Source organism: Sesamum indicum, linkage group LG9 (genome assembly GCF_026168435.1).
Source record: "Sesamum indicum cultivar Baizhima isolate 11 linkage group LG9, ASM2616843v1, whole genome shotgun sequence".
In the NCBI taxonomy this organism is placed as follows: domain Eukaryota; kingdom Viridiplantae; phylum Streptophyta; class Magnoliopsida; order Lamiales; family Pedaliaceae; genus Sesamum; species Sesamum indicum.
The window spans coordinates 4,272,898-4,289,252 of record NC_142665.1 but is presented as its reverse complement, the minus strand read 5'-3'; the positions used below and the strand labels follow the sequence as shown (position 1 = coordinate 4,289,252).

Here is a 16,355-nt window from a genome sequence, read left to right as displayed (position 1 = left end):
GATATATATATTAAATGGATCAGAAGATTGAATAAATTTTTACAACGAAAAACCCAATTTGCTAAAATCAATCCAGACCCATTTCAGATCCATCCCACAACACATCTTAATGAGTCCATCTCGGAATCTTTAATACTTTAAAACAATATAATTACACCATTCTCCCATGAGATTGATGTAATTATACATAAATCTCAAATAATTTAAAAAATTATATTTAATATCTCTATTATTTATTTTTATCTGACAAACAAATCCCTTCATTAGTCAAAATTTACAAAATTTGTTGATAATAGGAAAAGAAATTAAATGAAAATCCACACTTGTCCTTGATTGACTTATTACAAGTCAAATAATTTTTTTCTCTGACCAAACCACCTTTATAAATCTTTACACACCCTTGTACACGTAGCTTGGTATAGACCATATTTGTTTGATCTACAAAATTTTTATAATTCAATCAAGGGTAAAATATGAATTTTCATCCATTCTTTTGTTAATATCAACAAATTTCATAAAATTTACTAATATGTGAATCTATTTATTACACAGATATAAATGCTATGAATATTAGATGTAATTCTTCAAATTATAAAAAAAAATTACCTGCGATTATACAAATTCTTTATAAGCAGGGTATAATTATCCCTTTAAAAAAGGTCTTACTATAATTTTGGTCAACAAAGTTTTAAATAAGGAAAAGTAAACATTTAGCAGCCATTTAAAGTTGAAGCACATTGCATTTATATGGTTGGCCAAAAGCATAAGATTTAATGAGTCTTTAGACCACCACAACTTTAAAATATATTAAAAATATATATGCAATTTTATAAAGGATAAAAAATATTTAAATAATTAGATGTAATATTAGGAGTTACGGATATAATTACCCTTGAAATTCCTTCACTTGTGATTGATGAACGACTCGAATACAGAGACAACTCGCGGTCGGTTATTGACGGCGACGTTAATATTATATTTTTTAATTTATCGTTTTACTCTTCACATTCGTCCAAAACGCAAAAGGTTAAAGATAATTATATTTACATTCTTTTATTTATTATTATTTTAAATATTTTTTGAAAAGATAAGGATGATTCAGCAATTGGGAGGGAGTGTAATGTAATTATCCCTTATTATTATTATAATAGTAAGCGCCGGCGTCTAAGAGGCAACGTGACGGAGCTTCTCCCCACCCAAGCGCTCACTGCTCGTTGAAAGCGACGTCTTTCCTCTCTCTCACACACAGATTCTCTACATGTATTTCACCTCTATGGCTGTATCTCTATATCCACACACACAAACAAAAATATATTGAGAGAGAGAGAGAGAGAGAGTTTTATGTAGTAGATATGTGTAACAGTACTCTGTTGAGGCTTTCACGAGAATTGCATTTCTAGAAAGAGAAACAAAGGAGATTGATTGATTCGGAAGCAACTCAACCCGCTCCTGATGAAGCTCTACGTCAGTTAAGTATATGTAACTGCGTACGTATTTACATGCGTGTATATACGTCGGTGTGGAGAGGGGAGTGATCGCTGATCACCGACAGAGTTCGAATGCCGTGGTTTTGGAAGGTAATATCAGCGCGATTCAATGTATTGAGAGTGTGATTGTATGTTCAATATTGAATATGATTCTGATTTTCTTTTTAGTGTCTTTTGGTTCGCCTCGTTGAATGTGTCATGTGTGAGTTGTTAGCTACTTTATGAAAGCCTGGAAATGTTGGTGAATAATTCTGTCGGGTTTATTTTTTTATTTAACCTTTTGCTAGATTTTTTTGTTCTGCTTTTTTGAGTGCTCAAATCTGAACTCCGAAAATGGAAGATTTACAGAATCTGTGCTACGAAGTTATTAGTTTTTACCATTTATAAATTACGTGCTTTTGAGCTTTTATTGCTCGTGGATTCGCGAACGTTGCGTTGAATGGCTTTTTTTCTTCCTTATTCCTATTACAAAAGAGATTTAAGTTCTTGATTGATGCTGCAGAACTTTTGCGGATTGAATTGTGAAAATTCGAGGAAGAATGCCAGGCAAGTCCAAGTTCGTCGTTGCAAGATTTAGATGAGATCGTGTTAAGAAACGTTGGCTGTTTGTTATGTTTGATTTCTTAATTTTGTCCATTTTGGTTTTTTTTTAAAATCAATAGAGATAGCTCTGGTTCATGGTGATGAAAGGGGGAGAAGATCCGATCACGAGATCATGTCTGAGAATGAGAAGAGGAGACGTCGGATGAGATCTTTGAGGAGAAAAGCGATGAGCACATCAACGAGAATCACTCCTACTCGTAATAAACATAGTAAGCGGGTGCTGCATTGCCAGTTCGCCTCATTTTCTGCAGAAGAGTTTCTAGATGAAGAAGAAGAGAAGGCAGTTAATGCATTTCACCGTACTTTGATTGAAAGAGGCCTGCTTCCTTCTCGTCACAATGATTACCATACTATGTTGAGGTAGTTATGAACGACTGATTTGCTTTTCACTCCTGCTAACTTCGGTTTTATGATTAAATGAAGTATTGAGTCTTTCATACTACAGAAAGAAGTAATTACATATGAACTGAGAAAACTTGATTCATTCTCGTATTGCATTTGATCTATTTTGCTATATTGAAATTTAGCTCTGTGGTGGTACTGTGTCATGTAAAGCCTTTACTGTTTCTTTCAGAGTTTTGGGGTATTTTTCTTATGAAAGCACTACATATTATCCGTGTTCATTTCTTCTGAAATTAAGTTATTACGTTTCTTTGTTTTAAAAGTATGGACGTTCTTCTCTCTGTAAATAAATTGATCATTTGGGCTTGGGCACTTTCACTTATGTTGGAAACATCTGAACTTCTATTAGTTAGCTGAATAATCAGCTTAAGTTCAGCTGATCCAATTAACACAGAATTAGAATCGTAATAGCAATTAGGAAAGGTCGTGGAAGGAAAATTATTTTAGGTGGTATATCATCATGTATCTTCATTCTGAGCAAGTAATGAATCTTTTCTGCAAGTTGTACCTCCACATGATTGAAAATATCTGCAACTGTTTCTCATTTGGCCAATAAGCACATGATACCGGTCTCAGATGCCTTGCACAACCTTTGCTTATGGTAATTATTTTTATTTTCTTAACGTTTGCCAAATAGTTGCCGACTATTTACACTGTTGCATACTTTGGAAAGTTTTGGACAACTCAACTTAGACCAAAGATCATATTACAGGCATACTGTTGATGTAAGTTCAAAAGAGAGAACAAAATAGCAACACCATAAGAGTACAGTCTAGTGTAAATTTAGAAGTCTGGGCACCTTGCTATTACTAGTGAATTCTTCAGGTAGACTATGGAAATTTTTCTAGAAGTTTTACTTGCTTTACATGTCAATTTAGCAACCTATCCATTGAGACTGTTTTTAGTGATCTTGACTGAGGTTCTATACCATTAATTTTGTATTTCCTCTTTGGCGCACATCACCTTCTCTAGGACCACCACAGCACCGGAGCAATATGCCAAGCTTGTATTAGTTAATGAAGATGCAAAACTTTAACCCTGTTCTCTTTCATTCTTCTTGAATTCAAACGCAAGTTATTGTGTTTTACACATGAAAACTCCTAGCTGAGCAAGAGCTACTAGGTCTTTATTCATTGTCTCTGCCTTCTCCTTTTGATATGTGAAGAAAATTCAGGCTTATTTAAATCTTAGGGGCACCATCTAAAGATCTCCTGCTTTATCAGTATACTCGATTTCCTAAGCTCTGTATTGCATTTTTACCTCATGTCTTGTGATGCTTGACATTTTCTGCGGGCCTGATGCCCAGGTTGAATTGGATTGTTTTAGTTGATCTATTTTTTTTCTCGAATCAGATGAGATCTTACTCAGCAACTAAGTCTATTACATGCTAATTGCAAAGAATTTATTGTGTTCCAGATCACCTCTCTTTATCAAGTACCCATGCAACCAAAGCTCACTGAAACTTTTAGAACGAAGCTCACCCTTATAATTGTGTTATTCAATAAAGAACTGGATGATGTTGCAGATTCTTGAAAGCTAGGAAGTTTGACCTTGATAAAACAGTCCACATGTGGGCAGAAATGTTGAACTGGAGAAAAGAAAACGGAGTAGACTTTATTATCCAGGTAAAAGTTGCCATCATATGATTATTGCTTTGTCATTCTCCTTTTCCAGATGAAAGTATTCTAACAGGTTTCTGAGATGAGAACTTAGTTAAATTAATGGAGATATTGTGGATTTGCTCATCACCATCGTGAAAGTCATCCTTCCTGTTGCCTTGTTGAGTACTTCTAAGTTCTTGTTTGCCTCATGTATGGGCTATGGTCATAAATCAATGTGCCGCCACCAATTTTTTAAAGTTACCAGTTAATTATCTATATTCATTTGAACAACAGTTCTTACGCTTTCCACAGGTAACAATCAGTTGGGATTTGTATGGGCTAAATATCTGTTTTTTCCCCCTCTGCTACAGCAACAAATTCTCTTTGAACATGCTCCTATGCTCGACTACTCTGTGGAAATTCTCCTCAAATTTTCATAAGATACTAAACAGATGTTAAATGTGTTAGCACTAACATCCCAACTATGTCTAATATGTACATTCAGTTCTAATAAAAGTTTAAAGTATCTGCTTAAAATGGTGATCTGCTCTCTTTGATTGACGATTTGATATATTTTCTTTTAGATAGCTACTTATCGATGTAACTTTGACATTCTTGGGTTGGTATTACAATGATCTATGTTCAGGATTTCGTATATGATGAACTTGAGGAAGTTCAGCGATATTATCCTCATGGTTATCATGGTGTAGATAAAGGAGGACGACCTGTATACATTGAAAGACTTGGAAAAATTGAACCTAGTAAGCTAATGAGTGTCACCACTGTGGATAGGTTCTTAAAATATCACATCCAAGGTTTTGAGAAAGCTTTTGCAGAAAAGTTTCCAGCATGTTCAATTGCAGCCAAGCGTCATATATATTCAACAACAACAATTCTGGATGTACATGGGCTGGTCTGTTCTGATTCAGATATTACATTTATTGTTGTTTCATTACATGGTTTATTTTCTTTTGCAATGTGAAATATATCTCATGAATTTTTGTGTGCATATGCATCTAATGCAGAATTGGATGAGCTTTGGCAAGGTTGCACATGATCTAGTAATGCGCATGCAGGCAATTGATGGCAACAACTATCCCGAGGTGGCTTAGCTGCTTTTCCTGGAACATCTGAAAAATTATTATTCTTTTGTTGGTACATGCCACTGATCAATTATTCTCACCATTTTCAGACACTGCATCACATGTTCATAGTTAATGCCGGTGGTGGATTTAAGTGTTTATGGAATTGGGCAAAAGGATTTCTTGATCCAAGGACAACCGCGAAAATACATGTAAAGGATCTTTTTCATTTTAAAACTGCATAGGTCTTTTTGAGATCAAATGAGAGTGTCCATTTAAAGGTCACCGACTGCTGTACAGGTTTTAGGTACGAAATTCCAGAATAAGCTGTTGGAAGTCATAGATGCTAGGTGGGGATCTTCGTCGGGTTAAGTTATTGCTTTCTGATAGTGTTACAAACCAAATTTTCTCAGACTTTGGTCTGCAGTATATATTGAACTTTCATTTCAAACAGTCAATTGCCAGATTTTCTGGGTGGATCCTGCTTGTGCCCAGACGAACATGGATGTCTTGGATCTAACAAGGGCCCCTGGAATGATCCACAACTGATGAAGGTGTGGATCTTGTCATTTGCTAGCTCTATACATTGATTGATGTTGCTGAACCATTTTCCATCTTTTGCATTTAATCTGGGTTATCCAACTCTACTTCCAGCTGGTTCATGCTTTGCATGATAATGAGGCCATATATCTGCAAAGGATAACTAGCTTTTCTGATAATGATGATTTGAAAAATAAGCTACATGATACGAAGGTAAGGTGGTATAGAGAAATTTAGGTTGTTGTTTATACTTACCATGTGTGATGCTTTTTAACTAATACTTTTCTTCTCTGCACAGGGCTTTTCTGATAATGATGATTTTGAAAATAAGCTACATGATTCGAAGGTAATATGGTATAGAGATTTTGATGCGAACATTGTTGTTTATACTTACCATGTGTGATGTTTTTTAACTAATACGTTTCTTCTCTGCACAGGGCCCAAGGGATGAAATTGTTCCTGTTTCTGTTTCAAGACCTCCTTTTCATGGTACCATGGGAGAAGCACCACATTGTACTAATGTAAGAGACCTTGGTTCCCCAGCTAAAAGTTTCATCTAAGATTTAATGTGGGTTAATATGTTTATGCATATGTGTTAATTAACTATTTGCTTATACCATTTGAGAATGTAGACTATAGTGCAGTGAGATTCCTCAAGGGCATGACCAGGTTCCCAGGAAGATGATGGTCTTTGATCACTGTCATAGAATGTTGAGCAACAAAAAATCTGGATAGCCATATTGAAAGCCGACTAGATGTGAAATTAGAAGTTCTTCCATTTCCTTTTAGAGAATTATAAACTCGCATATGCAGGGAATTATTTGATTTTAGAGGCACTAGCACACAATTAATAATTATCTTTTTTCCCAGATATACTATAATAGTACCTGTCAGCTTGATTTGAAGATCCACGAAGCTCTTTAGATTCTCTTGAGCCCTTTCATTTAAACCTCAGTAAAAAATTCATTTTAGGTTTAATCTAATAGAGAATATTTGAAGGTACATACAAAACAAATAAATTTTGTTGCAGTACAAGAAAAGCTGTGAAATATGATTTGTTGCTGAATTCCTACATGGTTGTTGCTCATGATGATAAGTGTATGTTGCTTTCTTAATGTTTTTCTGTAGCTTTGCGTGAAATTAGACTTTAATGATTAATGCTTTCTGCATGGGTTAAGACTTTCACTTTGAGAATTTTGTAATGTTCTGGGTGTCTGGTTTTTTTCTTTTCTTTTTGTTCTTATGCTGATTGAATTTCATTATGTGTTAGTATATAGTAAATAGTATTAATTAGCAAAAGAGGTCATGCTTGATCTAGCTTGTGAGCATTGATACCAAGGTTGAGTTCTTAAGATTTGAAGCTTGAGCAAGTTCAAGCAAAAAACGGTAAGGAAATTAGTCAGTTTAAGCTTTAGCCAGCCTACCTACATGATCTTATGTCCAGTGCTTTTGTAGAGGGCAGCTGCACGAGGAGGTTTCATTTGAGCGACTACTTTGTAGCTTCTTGAGCTGAAATTCATTAGCTTATTAAGTAAATTCATGTGTCCCTGTATTTGTAATCAGTTAATTTGCCCACTGTAAATCTAGTTTTACCTTGATTGGGGTATATGATGCAACCTGTGCTCTGTCATATGTACTTGGGGATGCACAAGCTGAACTTCTTTTTTACAATCATAGCTTGCAAAGTTTTTTACAATCATAGCTTGCAAAATAAGTCATCAACATTACAAATATAGTCTATGCATCTAATTGCCCTTTTGGCTTTTCTGGCTCAGGAAATATTGCAGAGATCAGAAACATATACTTATGGAGCCATATATGAAAAAGAGTGTTCATCAAGTAAGTAGCTGATGGATTTCCTTCTATTTCTGTTTCATACTTGCAAATTTGACTGAACTTTGCTAAGTCTATTTTTTTGGACTTGCTTCATTTTGTTGTGTGTCTGCAAGTAAACGTATGTTTCAAGTCCCCACGTGCTTGCTGTTTGCCAAAAATTGTTGGCAGGAAATCTACAAAGTCCTCTTTTAAAGTACTTGTGTATTAGCAAGACTTTGTGGTCAAAACTCAGAACGGTCAGACTAGGCCTCACATAAAGGACATAAGCTTGTGAACAAGTGCTAATGGAATTTCAATAGTTGCTATCATTTAAGCAAATGTGTTTATCTCATAGCATCGATAATGTTATTTTTGGATGGGGCATAGCATTGATAATATTCTAAATGTGGACTTTGCTATAGATTTGACTGATCTGGTCCCAGAACCAGTTCCGCCAAAGGGATCAATGTCTGCAGCACTGACGGGTGTAATACTCAGATTCCTTGCATGCATATGTTTTATACTTGGTGGGCTGATCAGGACATTCCTCAAGATGGAGAACATGGAGACAATACCAGAAAACCACCGAAGAAACCAAGTTGCAAATTCAAATTCTCAAGAGAAAAACGCCGTGCAGCCAAATACTAAGGAGCTTCTCCATCCATGTTACCAGAAGTTGCAGCATTTAGAAAACTCTGTTACTGAACTTTTAAAAAAGCCTGCGAAAATTCCACCAGAAAAAGAGGAAATCATATTTGAATCTCTCAACCGCATCAAATCCATCGAGTATGACTTGCAGAAGACAAAAAAGGTAAATATGTGATTTCAGTTTGTCATGGTCTAGGAGTTAACAGGTGACTAAACGACCTATGTATTACTTTGTACAGGCTCTGCTAGCAACAACCTCGAAACAAGAAGAGCTTTCGGAATCATTGGAGATATTAAAGGAGATCAATATAAAGGCGAGAACTACTGTAGTGAATTACTTAAGAGGTGAACCTATTGTTCTCAAATTCTTGTTCTTCTCATTGATATCCCTATTCTATCTGCTCCTGCCAATGACAGGCGACCAAGAGTTGTTGGCTCCGAAGTAGCAAGTCTCTAGCACGCGGAACCTGAATTTTGAACAAGGGCTTTGCTTCATTACCCCTTCAAACACATTTGATTGTTTATCTTAATATTTCGACGATAAACGTTTCCAGAGAATTCAGACATATTACGAAAAAACCCTTCATATTTGAAAAATCACACAGCAGCCTTTTGTAATATAACATGATTACAGAATATGCAGAATAATTTTTAAAATCGAAGGGGTTTTTAGTAATATGCCTCGAGAGGTTTCAATGTCGTTATTTCTAGTATTTTTCCAACTTCATCTGATACTTAGTACCTTTCCTAATTGGTTAAGCCCGGAACTGGCTTTGTCGTTGGGTGGATTGCATTCTTCAGGTAACTAGTGTAATCTGTGTGTGTGTGTTTGACAATTATTCCTAGTTCTGAATTTTTGCTCTTTTTTTTTTTGAGGGGTTAGTTCTGAATTTTCCTGCTACCATATCTTTTTTGCTCTTAAAGGGTATCCTGCTTGGTGGTTGAAGATGCTTTCCAGGTTCCGGGCACTTTGTCATACTCCAGCAGGTATGAGTCGAGATGTATTTCCTCTGGACTTAGCTCTATCAACTGCATATACTTTCACCATTTTTTGGCAGACTCAAGCATACAACACACATACACAATACATTGAAAGGAAATTGGAGCACATCGAAACAGACAGTTTCTTTGTTTAGCTTTTATACACATACTATCATCTATTGTAAAACATGCCTATTCAGATTGAATCCGGGTTATGCACCTAATAACAGTGATGATTTCATGGCTTTGCTGGTTTCTTCCCTTTGTTCATCTCTCCTTTCCCTTCATCTTCTGATTGATTTCTTTTAAAATTCAACTGTGAAGCAAACTCCACTTCCATCAAGTCTAGCAAGAAATAATTTTAGGAATTTAGGGCACGCTTGCTCACATTTTCATCTCATGAAACGTTTCTTGACTACACCTGCAGTTGGTCGTGACAATTTTTTGACAACATATTTAAACACATTTATTACTCTTGGATAACTTTAATTATAAGTTACACGTTACATCAGTTATCATCGTTGTATGTTTATATCACATTCAAAAGTTATTTCCAGCTCATCTCAATTTTTCTTATCGAACTGAAATAAGATGGCAAAAAGTCACAATTTTCAACTTTTGGGTTTCATAAGTGGATCTAGATTTCCGCATTAGTACAGCTATCAATCAATTTGAATTTGCAAAGGAAGTTTGGTCTGGTGACACCGGCACCTAGGCTTCAAGATTTTGAGGTCCACTTTTTCAGTGAAAGTGTGAATGTTTGCGACGTTCTATTTAAAAAAAGTGTGGACATAATTGGATTCACTTATTTTCAATTATTTTTTTTTATGATCAAATTTTTTACTAAAAACATCAATAGCACATCTTTTCTCGAGAAAAATACATTTTACTTTCTTGTGATATTGACAATATGCAAAAAATTCTCTATAGAAAAATAAATAGTAATTTACTCCACGTATTTTTAAAAATAGAGCAAAAATCCCCTATGAGAGGGTGTAAGACCCGCGCCCCTTCCTATTTTTATTATTTTTAGAATCAAATTTATTATATATATTATATACAAAATTATATCAATATTTATATATAATATTAAATTTTTTAATAATATATTTTTCTTATTTACCCCATCCCCCCCCCCCCCCCCAAGCCCATGACATCGCCAGCCTCCACCCCCACCCCCACGCTACCCCTGTTGCCTCCGCTTCCCCCTTTTTTCCGCACTCCCGATCCCCCTCTCCTCTTCCTCCCTTTTGTCGCCACCCCTTTCTCCGTTTGCCTTGTGTCTTCCTCTTCATCATCGTTGCTTGCCCTTCCCGGAACCTTTGGCGTCGCCCTTTCCCCTTCCCCTTCACCCCCACGCCGCCCGCCTGCCCACCCCTCTCTCTATAAAATATATAATTTTAATTATATTAGGAGTTCACGCACACATGTGGACAAATAAAAAAGTTACGATAAAAATATTGGGGTACATAACATTGATACCCCTAAAATTAGGCCAAAATGCACACTTTCTTTTTTTTATAAAATTACAGCTACGCACCAAAAGGTGATAATTATAATTACAACTATACTTCCTATTTAAATATAAAATTTTATACACTACGCCTTAAAAATATTAAACTAACACACTAACACCCCTCAGGGGGTGTAGAAGGTGTTTGTGTAAACTAGCCTAACTCAAGGATGTCAATATAATTTATCCAAAAGATTAATGTACATTAATTATTGAGTTTAAATTATGTATTTTGATCAATTTAAATACATATATAGCATTAAGTGAAACAATGCTAATGTAGTGTGATTTGAGAAAAAAGAAAGAAGTTTGTGAAAAGAAAAAATAGCATAACGTGAGAGAAAAATAAATAATTGTAATTGTAGATGTATTAAATATATAAAAGTTTGTGTGGAAAAAAAATGGAGAATGGGTGACAGAATTATGGAGTAGTGGGTTGAAAGTAAAAAATAAATTAATGGGTAAATTACTATTCTAACCCAATTTTGTTTTAAGAGAAGAAATGAATTAAGGATAAATTTGGGTATTCAAAATTGGTACGACAATAAGGTTTTCTTCTATAATAGTATAGATTATATATATAAATAAATATAAATCAAATATATAATTTTAAATTATACTGGTGATTTGAATTAAGTAAAATCTACACCATTGATCTTTTTGTCAAATATGGACTGTACATTTGAATGAGATTATAAATAATGATATAAATATAATTTAAGAGTAAAAAACAAGAGAAAAAGACAATAAAAACCCCGTATAATGCACACAATTATGTGAGGGCCCTTTTTGCTTCGTTTTTTAGAATACAAAGAAATAAATTATTTTTTTTAATAAAGTAATTTTTTGCTCTTTTTGATTAATACAGGGGGCTAAGTTACATTTAACCCGTCTTTTCTCTATCATAGTTTATTAAAATATTTTGAATTTTCGTATAAAATTAGGTTGATATAATTTTTTTCTTTTAAGGGTTTTGTTTATAGGCTATCAACATTCCCCTTATAATATTCTTATATTTGTAATGGATAATATAATATAAATATATATATATATATAGAGAGAGAGACAAAATAGTATAAAATATTATTTTGAATTACAGTCTATATATATATAAAAAAAAAAAAGCCACACGATAAATGGTAAAATTTAGTCATTTGTTTATGATTTATATATATATATATATATGGGTTGAAAAGGGACACCCCATATATTTTTTGATATGAGGGTTTATTCAATATAGATTATTTTTTCTTAAAATAACTAACAATTATTATATCAATCAATTTTAAAAATTTAGAAATAAAAATATATTGAATAGAACAGTAACAAAAGACAAAAACACAATGATTATAAATATTCCAAAAAGGGAAAAAAAATTATGTTATAACTTTAGTCTGAATTCATTTTAGTCCTTTATCTTTGGCAATATTGAATTTAGTCCTTTATCTATTAATTTTGTGTAGATTTGATACTTTAGCCTAATTTATGGCTCTTTTGCCCTTTTGATGATAAAAGCTAATAATCCATCCTAATGCTTTAAGTGTAATATAAACAAATATTTCTTCAATAAACCATAATACTATACACAATTAGATTAATATGGTACAGATACGGCCAATTAGATTAATTTTTTATTGACAACAGATAATAAATAATTTGTTTAATATCAGTTTACGCCAATAAATTTTAAAATAAAAGACATTCAAGATATTTATAAAATAAAAATAATAATATACACAAAGATAATGTTATGACAATAATAATAATAATGATGATGATTAAATTAAATTAAATTAGAAAAACAGCAGACAGACTTTAATAAAGCACCTACAAACAGAAAATGATTAATTTTACTAAACTGAAGTTTCCTAGAAAAACAAAATCATCTAAAATAATATGGGATTTTGACTAATATTGTTATTACCTTCGAATAATCTGTTTTAATACAAGACCTTGAAATATAATAATTTGGTAAATACGAAATGTAAAATTTAAGAGATTAAATTTTTTGTTTAATAGTACGAATTAAATGTTAGAAATTAATTAATTAATTACAATAACAAAATGAAATGCATGATATCAATTAAATCAAATATTATCAATATTTTTTAAAATATAATTACACATACTAATTATGATATATAGAAATATAAGCAAAATTATAAAGTTAATATTTTTTAACATATTACGTTTTTGCATGTGCATTTGCTTCTTAGTTTCCTAAAACTAGCAAAATATTTTGCGCACATAATTTTCTTGTTTTTCATTAAAACAAGAAAATTCAAACTGGTCAAGCAGCCTCAGGGATTAACCATATCTCTGTATAAATCTTTCACTCATCTTTTCTCCCTCATTCTGTTCATCTTTGCAATATATACCACAGATCAAGAATTAGAGAAAAAATGGCAGAACGCAGTGCTACTTCAGGAGCAGGTCCCAGTAGAAAAGATAAAGGAAAAGCAAAAGTTGGCATTGAATACCAAGACTTGAGAATTTCTGAAGATGATGATGATGATGATCAAGAAACCCAATCTGCCTTTCAAGAAAGCCCTGATAATCGCTCTGCCCTGGTTTTGCCATTCAAGAAACGGTGGGCACATGAAGTTGAAGATACTACTGTTGGAACCCCGCAGGAGAAAAGTAGTACTGATCAGCCGTCAGATACTCGGCAGGAAGACGATGAGAATGCTCCTGATGATCAAACTGAGACAGACCTGAAGCCAGGTTCCAGGTCTCTCTCTCTCTCTCTCTCTCTGCCATGGAGAATGATTGTAGTATGTGGGCGGGGTTTTTTTCGAGAATTTATATATCCCGAACGTGTTTTCTTGATTACAAACTTCCTCTCAGACATGCAGAGGGGTTTTCGGTCTTTAATTGGTAAAATGCAAGGGTCAAGAAATTCGTAGAGTGAGTGATGCATGAAAATCAGAAGGGGTTTTCTTGAATTTTTGTTAAAAAGATTTCTGCATGGTTGATTTTTCGTTGCATGAAGTATTTCTTGAATCATTAATTTGTTCTTTTTTACTCACGCTGGCAAAAGCATTATCTGCTCTTTCATGAACATATGACTGTTTCATTCATAATTGCGTCAAGAAAAGTAATATATGAAGGCCTTAATTCCCTGCTATATATATATCTACCTCTGCCATTCTTGATGGTGTGTCTGTTTTGTTTCAGCTCAGGTTCATTTTACTATGCACTTAAAGTTGAACCTTACATCATGTTTTCTTCACCCCTTCACTACAAGAAAATTGTTTAATAGCAACAAAAAAAAAATTAGCGTCGAGATAATTAACAAGTAAAATTTCCATTACTAATTTATATTATCTAATACAAGAAATTTACTTGATAATGAGCAAGGAAAATTAATTTGCTATGAACTTAGTAACGAACTATTTAAAAGATATATTAAATAATATAGATTAGCAACAAAAGTTTTACCTGCTAATTAGCTCGATCCTGATTTTAGTATCAAATTTTTCATAGCTATTGATCATTTTTCTTGTAGTGGTTCTCGATTATTTTAGTTTGATTGCATTGTTGATCTCATTTTTGACATAGCAGCTCTGATTTTTCTGGTGTCTCATAGCAAAAGGTAGAAGAAAAAGGTTAACGAATTGGAGATTTCTGGTTTCTCTGAATTTTATTTTTGGTTCATATTTATTCATATGTGGAAGATTTCTTGAGTTCTTGCTGTTGGATACTGTAATATAATGAAGGAAACAAAGAAATCAATTAACTTTGTCTAGAATTTCTGCATACATTTTATGTACTGTTGTTCCTAAACTACTAATGTAAGATTCTATTCTGTCGTCGTTTCCTGTTTCGGATTTTCTTGTTGATTGAAATTTCCACTGGATTCTTACAGGGCTGTGACAGCGAACGAATACTGCCTTTCCAAGACTTTAGGTAGATATGAAGTCATCCCACATAATCCCCTGTTATACCTTGATGTTGAAGATACAAGCTATTTGTTAGATTGGCCTCAGATGGTTGATTTCCTTCCGGTCTCATTTTCAGTGGCTCTTCTTGTATTCGATGGATATGATAGGCGATACAACATGCTGTTAAAGCAGGAGGTTGGTGGTGGGAGGATAAAATACGCCATCTCAAGAGGGTGGGGTGATTTCGTTAGGATGCATAACCTGAAAGCTGGTGATGAGATTACCTTTTACAGGTTTTTTGACAGTAGAGTTTCCGATGTCTATTTTTACGTCCTTAGGTACTTCAGGAAGCCTATGGATCGCCCGCCTTGTTTCCGAAGAAATAAATCGACACAAGATGATGCTTTGCGGAAACTCTTGTATGGAAGCTCTAGTGTGGAGGATAAGGAAAAGGGGTTGGAGAAGATTGAGCCTAAGGTTGATAGAAACCAAGTGGAGAGTGGTAGAATTGAAGATGATCAAGTCCCGGTGGAGAAAAACCAACAGGAAAGCGCTAAAGTTGAAGATGATCAAGTCCCGGTAGAGAAAAACCAACAGGAGAGCGCTAAAGATGAAGGTGATCAAGTCCCTGTAGAGAACACTTCTGATCAAACTGAGAGAAAAGTTCAGGGGCCAGGTTCTAGGTACTGCTGATTCTCGTCTGGCTGCTCTTTCATTATTGTCGTTTCGTTAATTGGTGAAATGGAATATAGCCAAGAAATGTATGAATGATCATAAGGATTTTTCCAATGCATTTTAAAGATTTCTGCATGAGAGATCATCATCATCTCATACCTTGATTTATTTAGACTTTCTGTTCCTAATATGCTGCAATCTTCATTTCTTCTATGTTTTACTCATTATTGACATATAATGTAATAATGAACTTAACTGCTGGTTTCTTATTATTCATCCTTACATTCCACCTAATTCTGACACTTCGATCGATGCAGAGTTCTGACAAGTGAGGAGTACTGCATGGAAAAGACTCTAACTACATATGAAGTGATAGAAGATGCGAAGCTGTACCTGGACGCTTACGAGGCAAGCGAATTAACTGCTTTTCCTGAGATCGTCAACTACCCTCCAGGCACATATTCAAAAACTCTTCTGGTATATGATAAAGACGACAGACGATATGACATGCAGCTAAAACATCATATTAGTAGGGGGACAATAGGATACGCCATCAACTCAGGATGGAACAGTTTCATTAGGACTCATGACCTGGAAGCTGGTGATGTGGTGACCTTTTACAGGGTTCAAGATGAGAGTGTGTCTGATGACTATTATCACGTTATTAGGTACACTAGGAAGTCGGTTGGTCGCAATGAGACTAGAGAAAAAATTATTGATGATGGCCAAAAGAACCCCAAGACCAGGTACAAGGCGGAGGCACGGCGCAAGGAGGATGGGAGCTTGGTTATTAAGCTGGCTGGGGGGTAAGAGTTTTTGACTGGCAAGTGAAGTAAACGGCAGCATACTGATGATTTTTTAATGGAAAAACAGCCAAAGAAGGCAAAGAAAGAGGTCGTTCATTAGTTTTTAGGATAATGGATTGCCTCAGATATACCTTTACTGTTGTTGATTCATTGATTTTGTCACTCTTTTACAGTAAGTGGTGGCTTTTTTTCCGTTAATGTAAAGAAATATGGCAAAATGAAGCCAAGAAAACAAAAGGTTTTTGGACAATGGAATGACTCATATAGACCCTTTATTGTTGCAGACTCACTACTTTTGTTAGTAAATGTGAGAAGTGG

At 34.2% G+C, this 16,355-nt stretch overlaps 2 protein-coding genes across 5 annotated transcripts; both read left to right on the top strand.

The window, feature by feature from the left end:
- The first annotated feature begins 1,165 nt into the window (after positions 1-1,165).
- On the top strand, positions 1,166-9,415 carry LOC105170565 (phosphatidylinositol/phosphatidylcholine transfer protein SFH9). 4 transcript variants are annotated; one of them, XM_020696856.2, is made up of 17 exons: positions 1,167-1,577; positions 1,990-2,033; positions 2,150-2,450; positions 4,018-4,117; positions 4,740-5,006; positions 5,119-5,196; positions 5,286-5,387; positions 5,476-5,525; positions 5,630-5,729; positions 5,830-5,928; positions 6,014-6,061; positions 6,153-6,236; positions 7,491-7,554; positions 7,953-8,341; positions 8,418-8,492; positions 8,596-8,979; positions 9,103-9,415. In XM_020696856.2, exons 2-16 carry the CDS (start codon positions 2,027-2,029, stop codon positions 8,647-8,649), a joined length of 1,818 nt encoding a protein of 605 aa, XP_020552515.1. In that variant the 5' UTR covers positions 1,167-1,577; positions 1,990-2,026; the 3' UTR covers positions 8,650-8,979; positions 9,103-9,415. The 4 variants fall into 4 exon arrangements, with proteins under 4 accessions (XP_020552514.1, XP_020552516.1, XP_020552515.1 ...); XM_020696855.2 differs by having other exon boundaries at positions 1,166-1,577; positions 8,418-8,979; XM_020696857.2 differs by lacking the exon at positions 5,830-5,928 and having other exon boundaries at positions 1,166-1,577; positions 8,418-8,979.
- A 3,647-nt stretch (positions 9,416-13,062) lies between these two features.
- On the top strand, positions 13,063-16,354 carry LOC110012568 (uncharacterized). The gene is made up of 3 exons (XM_020696578.2): positions 13,063-13,403; positions 14,541-15,239; positions 15,549-16,354. Exons 1-3 carry the CDS (start codon positions 13,075-13,077, stop codon positions 16,039-16,041), a joined length of 1,521 nt encoding a protein of 506 aa, XP_020552237.1. The 5' UTR covers positions 13,063-13,074; the 3' UTR covers positions 16,042-16,354.
- The last annotated feature ends 1 nt before the right edge of the window (position 16,355 follows it).

Coding starts and splice junctions, on each gene's coding strand:
- LOC110012568 (XM_020696578.2), top strand. CDS start 13,075: ATGGCAGAACGCAGTGCTACTTCAGGAGCAGGTCCCAGTAGAAAAGAT. Junction 13,404..14,540: donor GACCTGAAGCCAGGTTCCAG/GTCTCTCTCTCT, acceptor GGATTCTTACAG/GGCTGTGACAGCGAACGAAT. Junction 15,240..15,548: donor GTTCAGGGGCCAGGTTCTAG/GTACTGCTGATT, acceptor CGATCGATGCAG/AGTTCTGACAAGTGAGGAGT.
- LOC105170565 (XM_020696855.2), top strand. Junction 7,555..7,952: donor TGAAAAAGAGTGTTCATCAA/GTAAGTAGCTGA, acceptor ACTTTGCTATAG/ATTTGACTGATCTGGTCCCA. Junction 8,342..8,417: donor ACTTGCAGAAGACAAAAAAG/GTAAATATGTGA, acceptor TACTTTGTACAG/GCTCTGCTAGCAACAACCTC.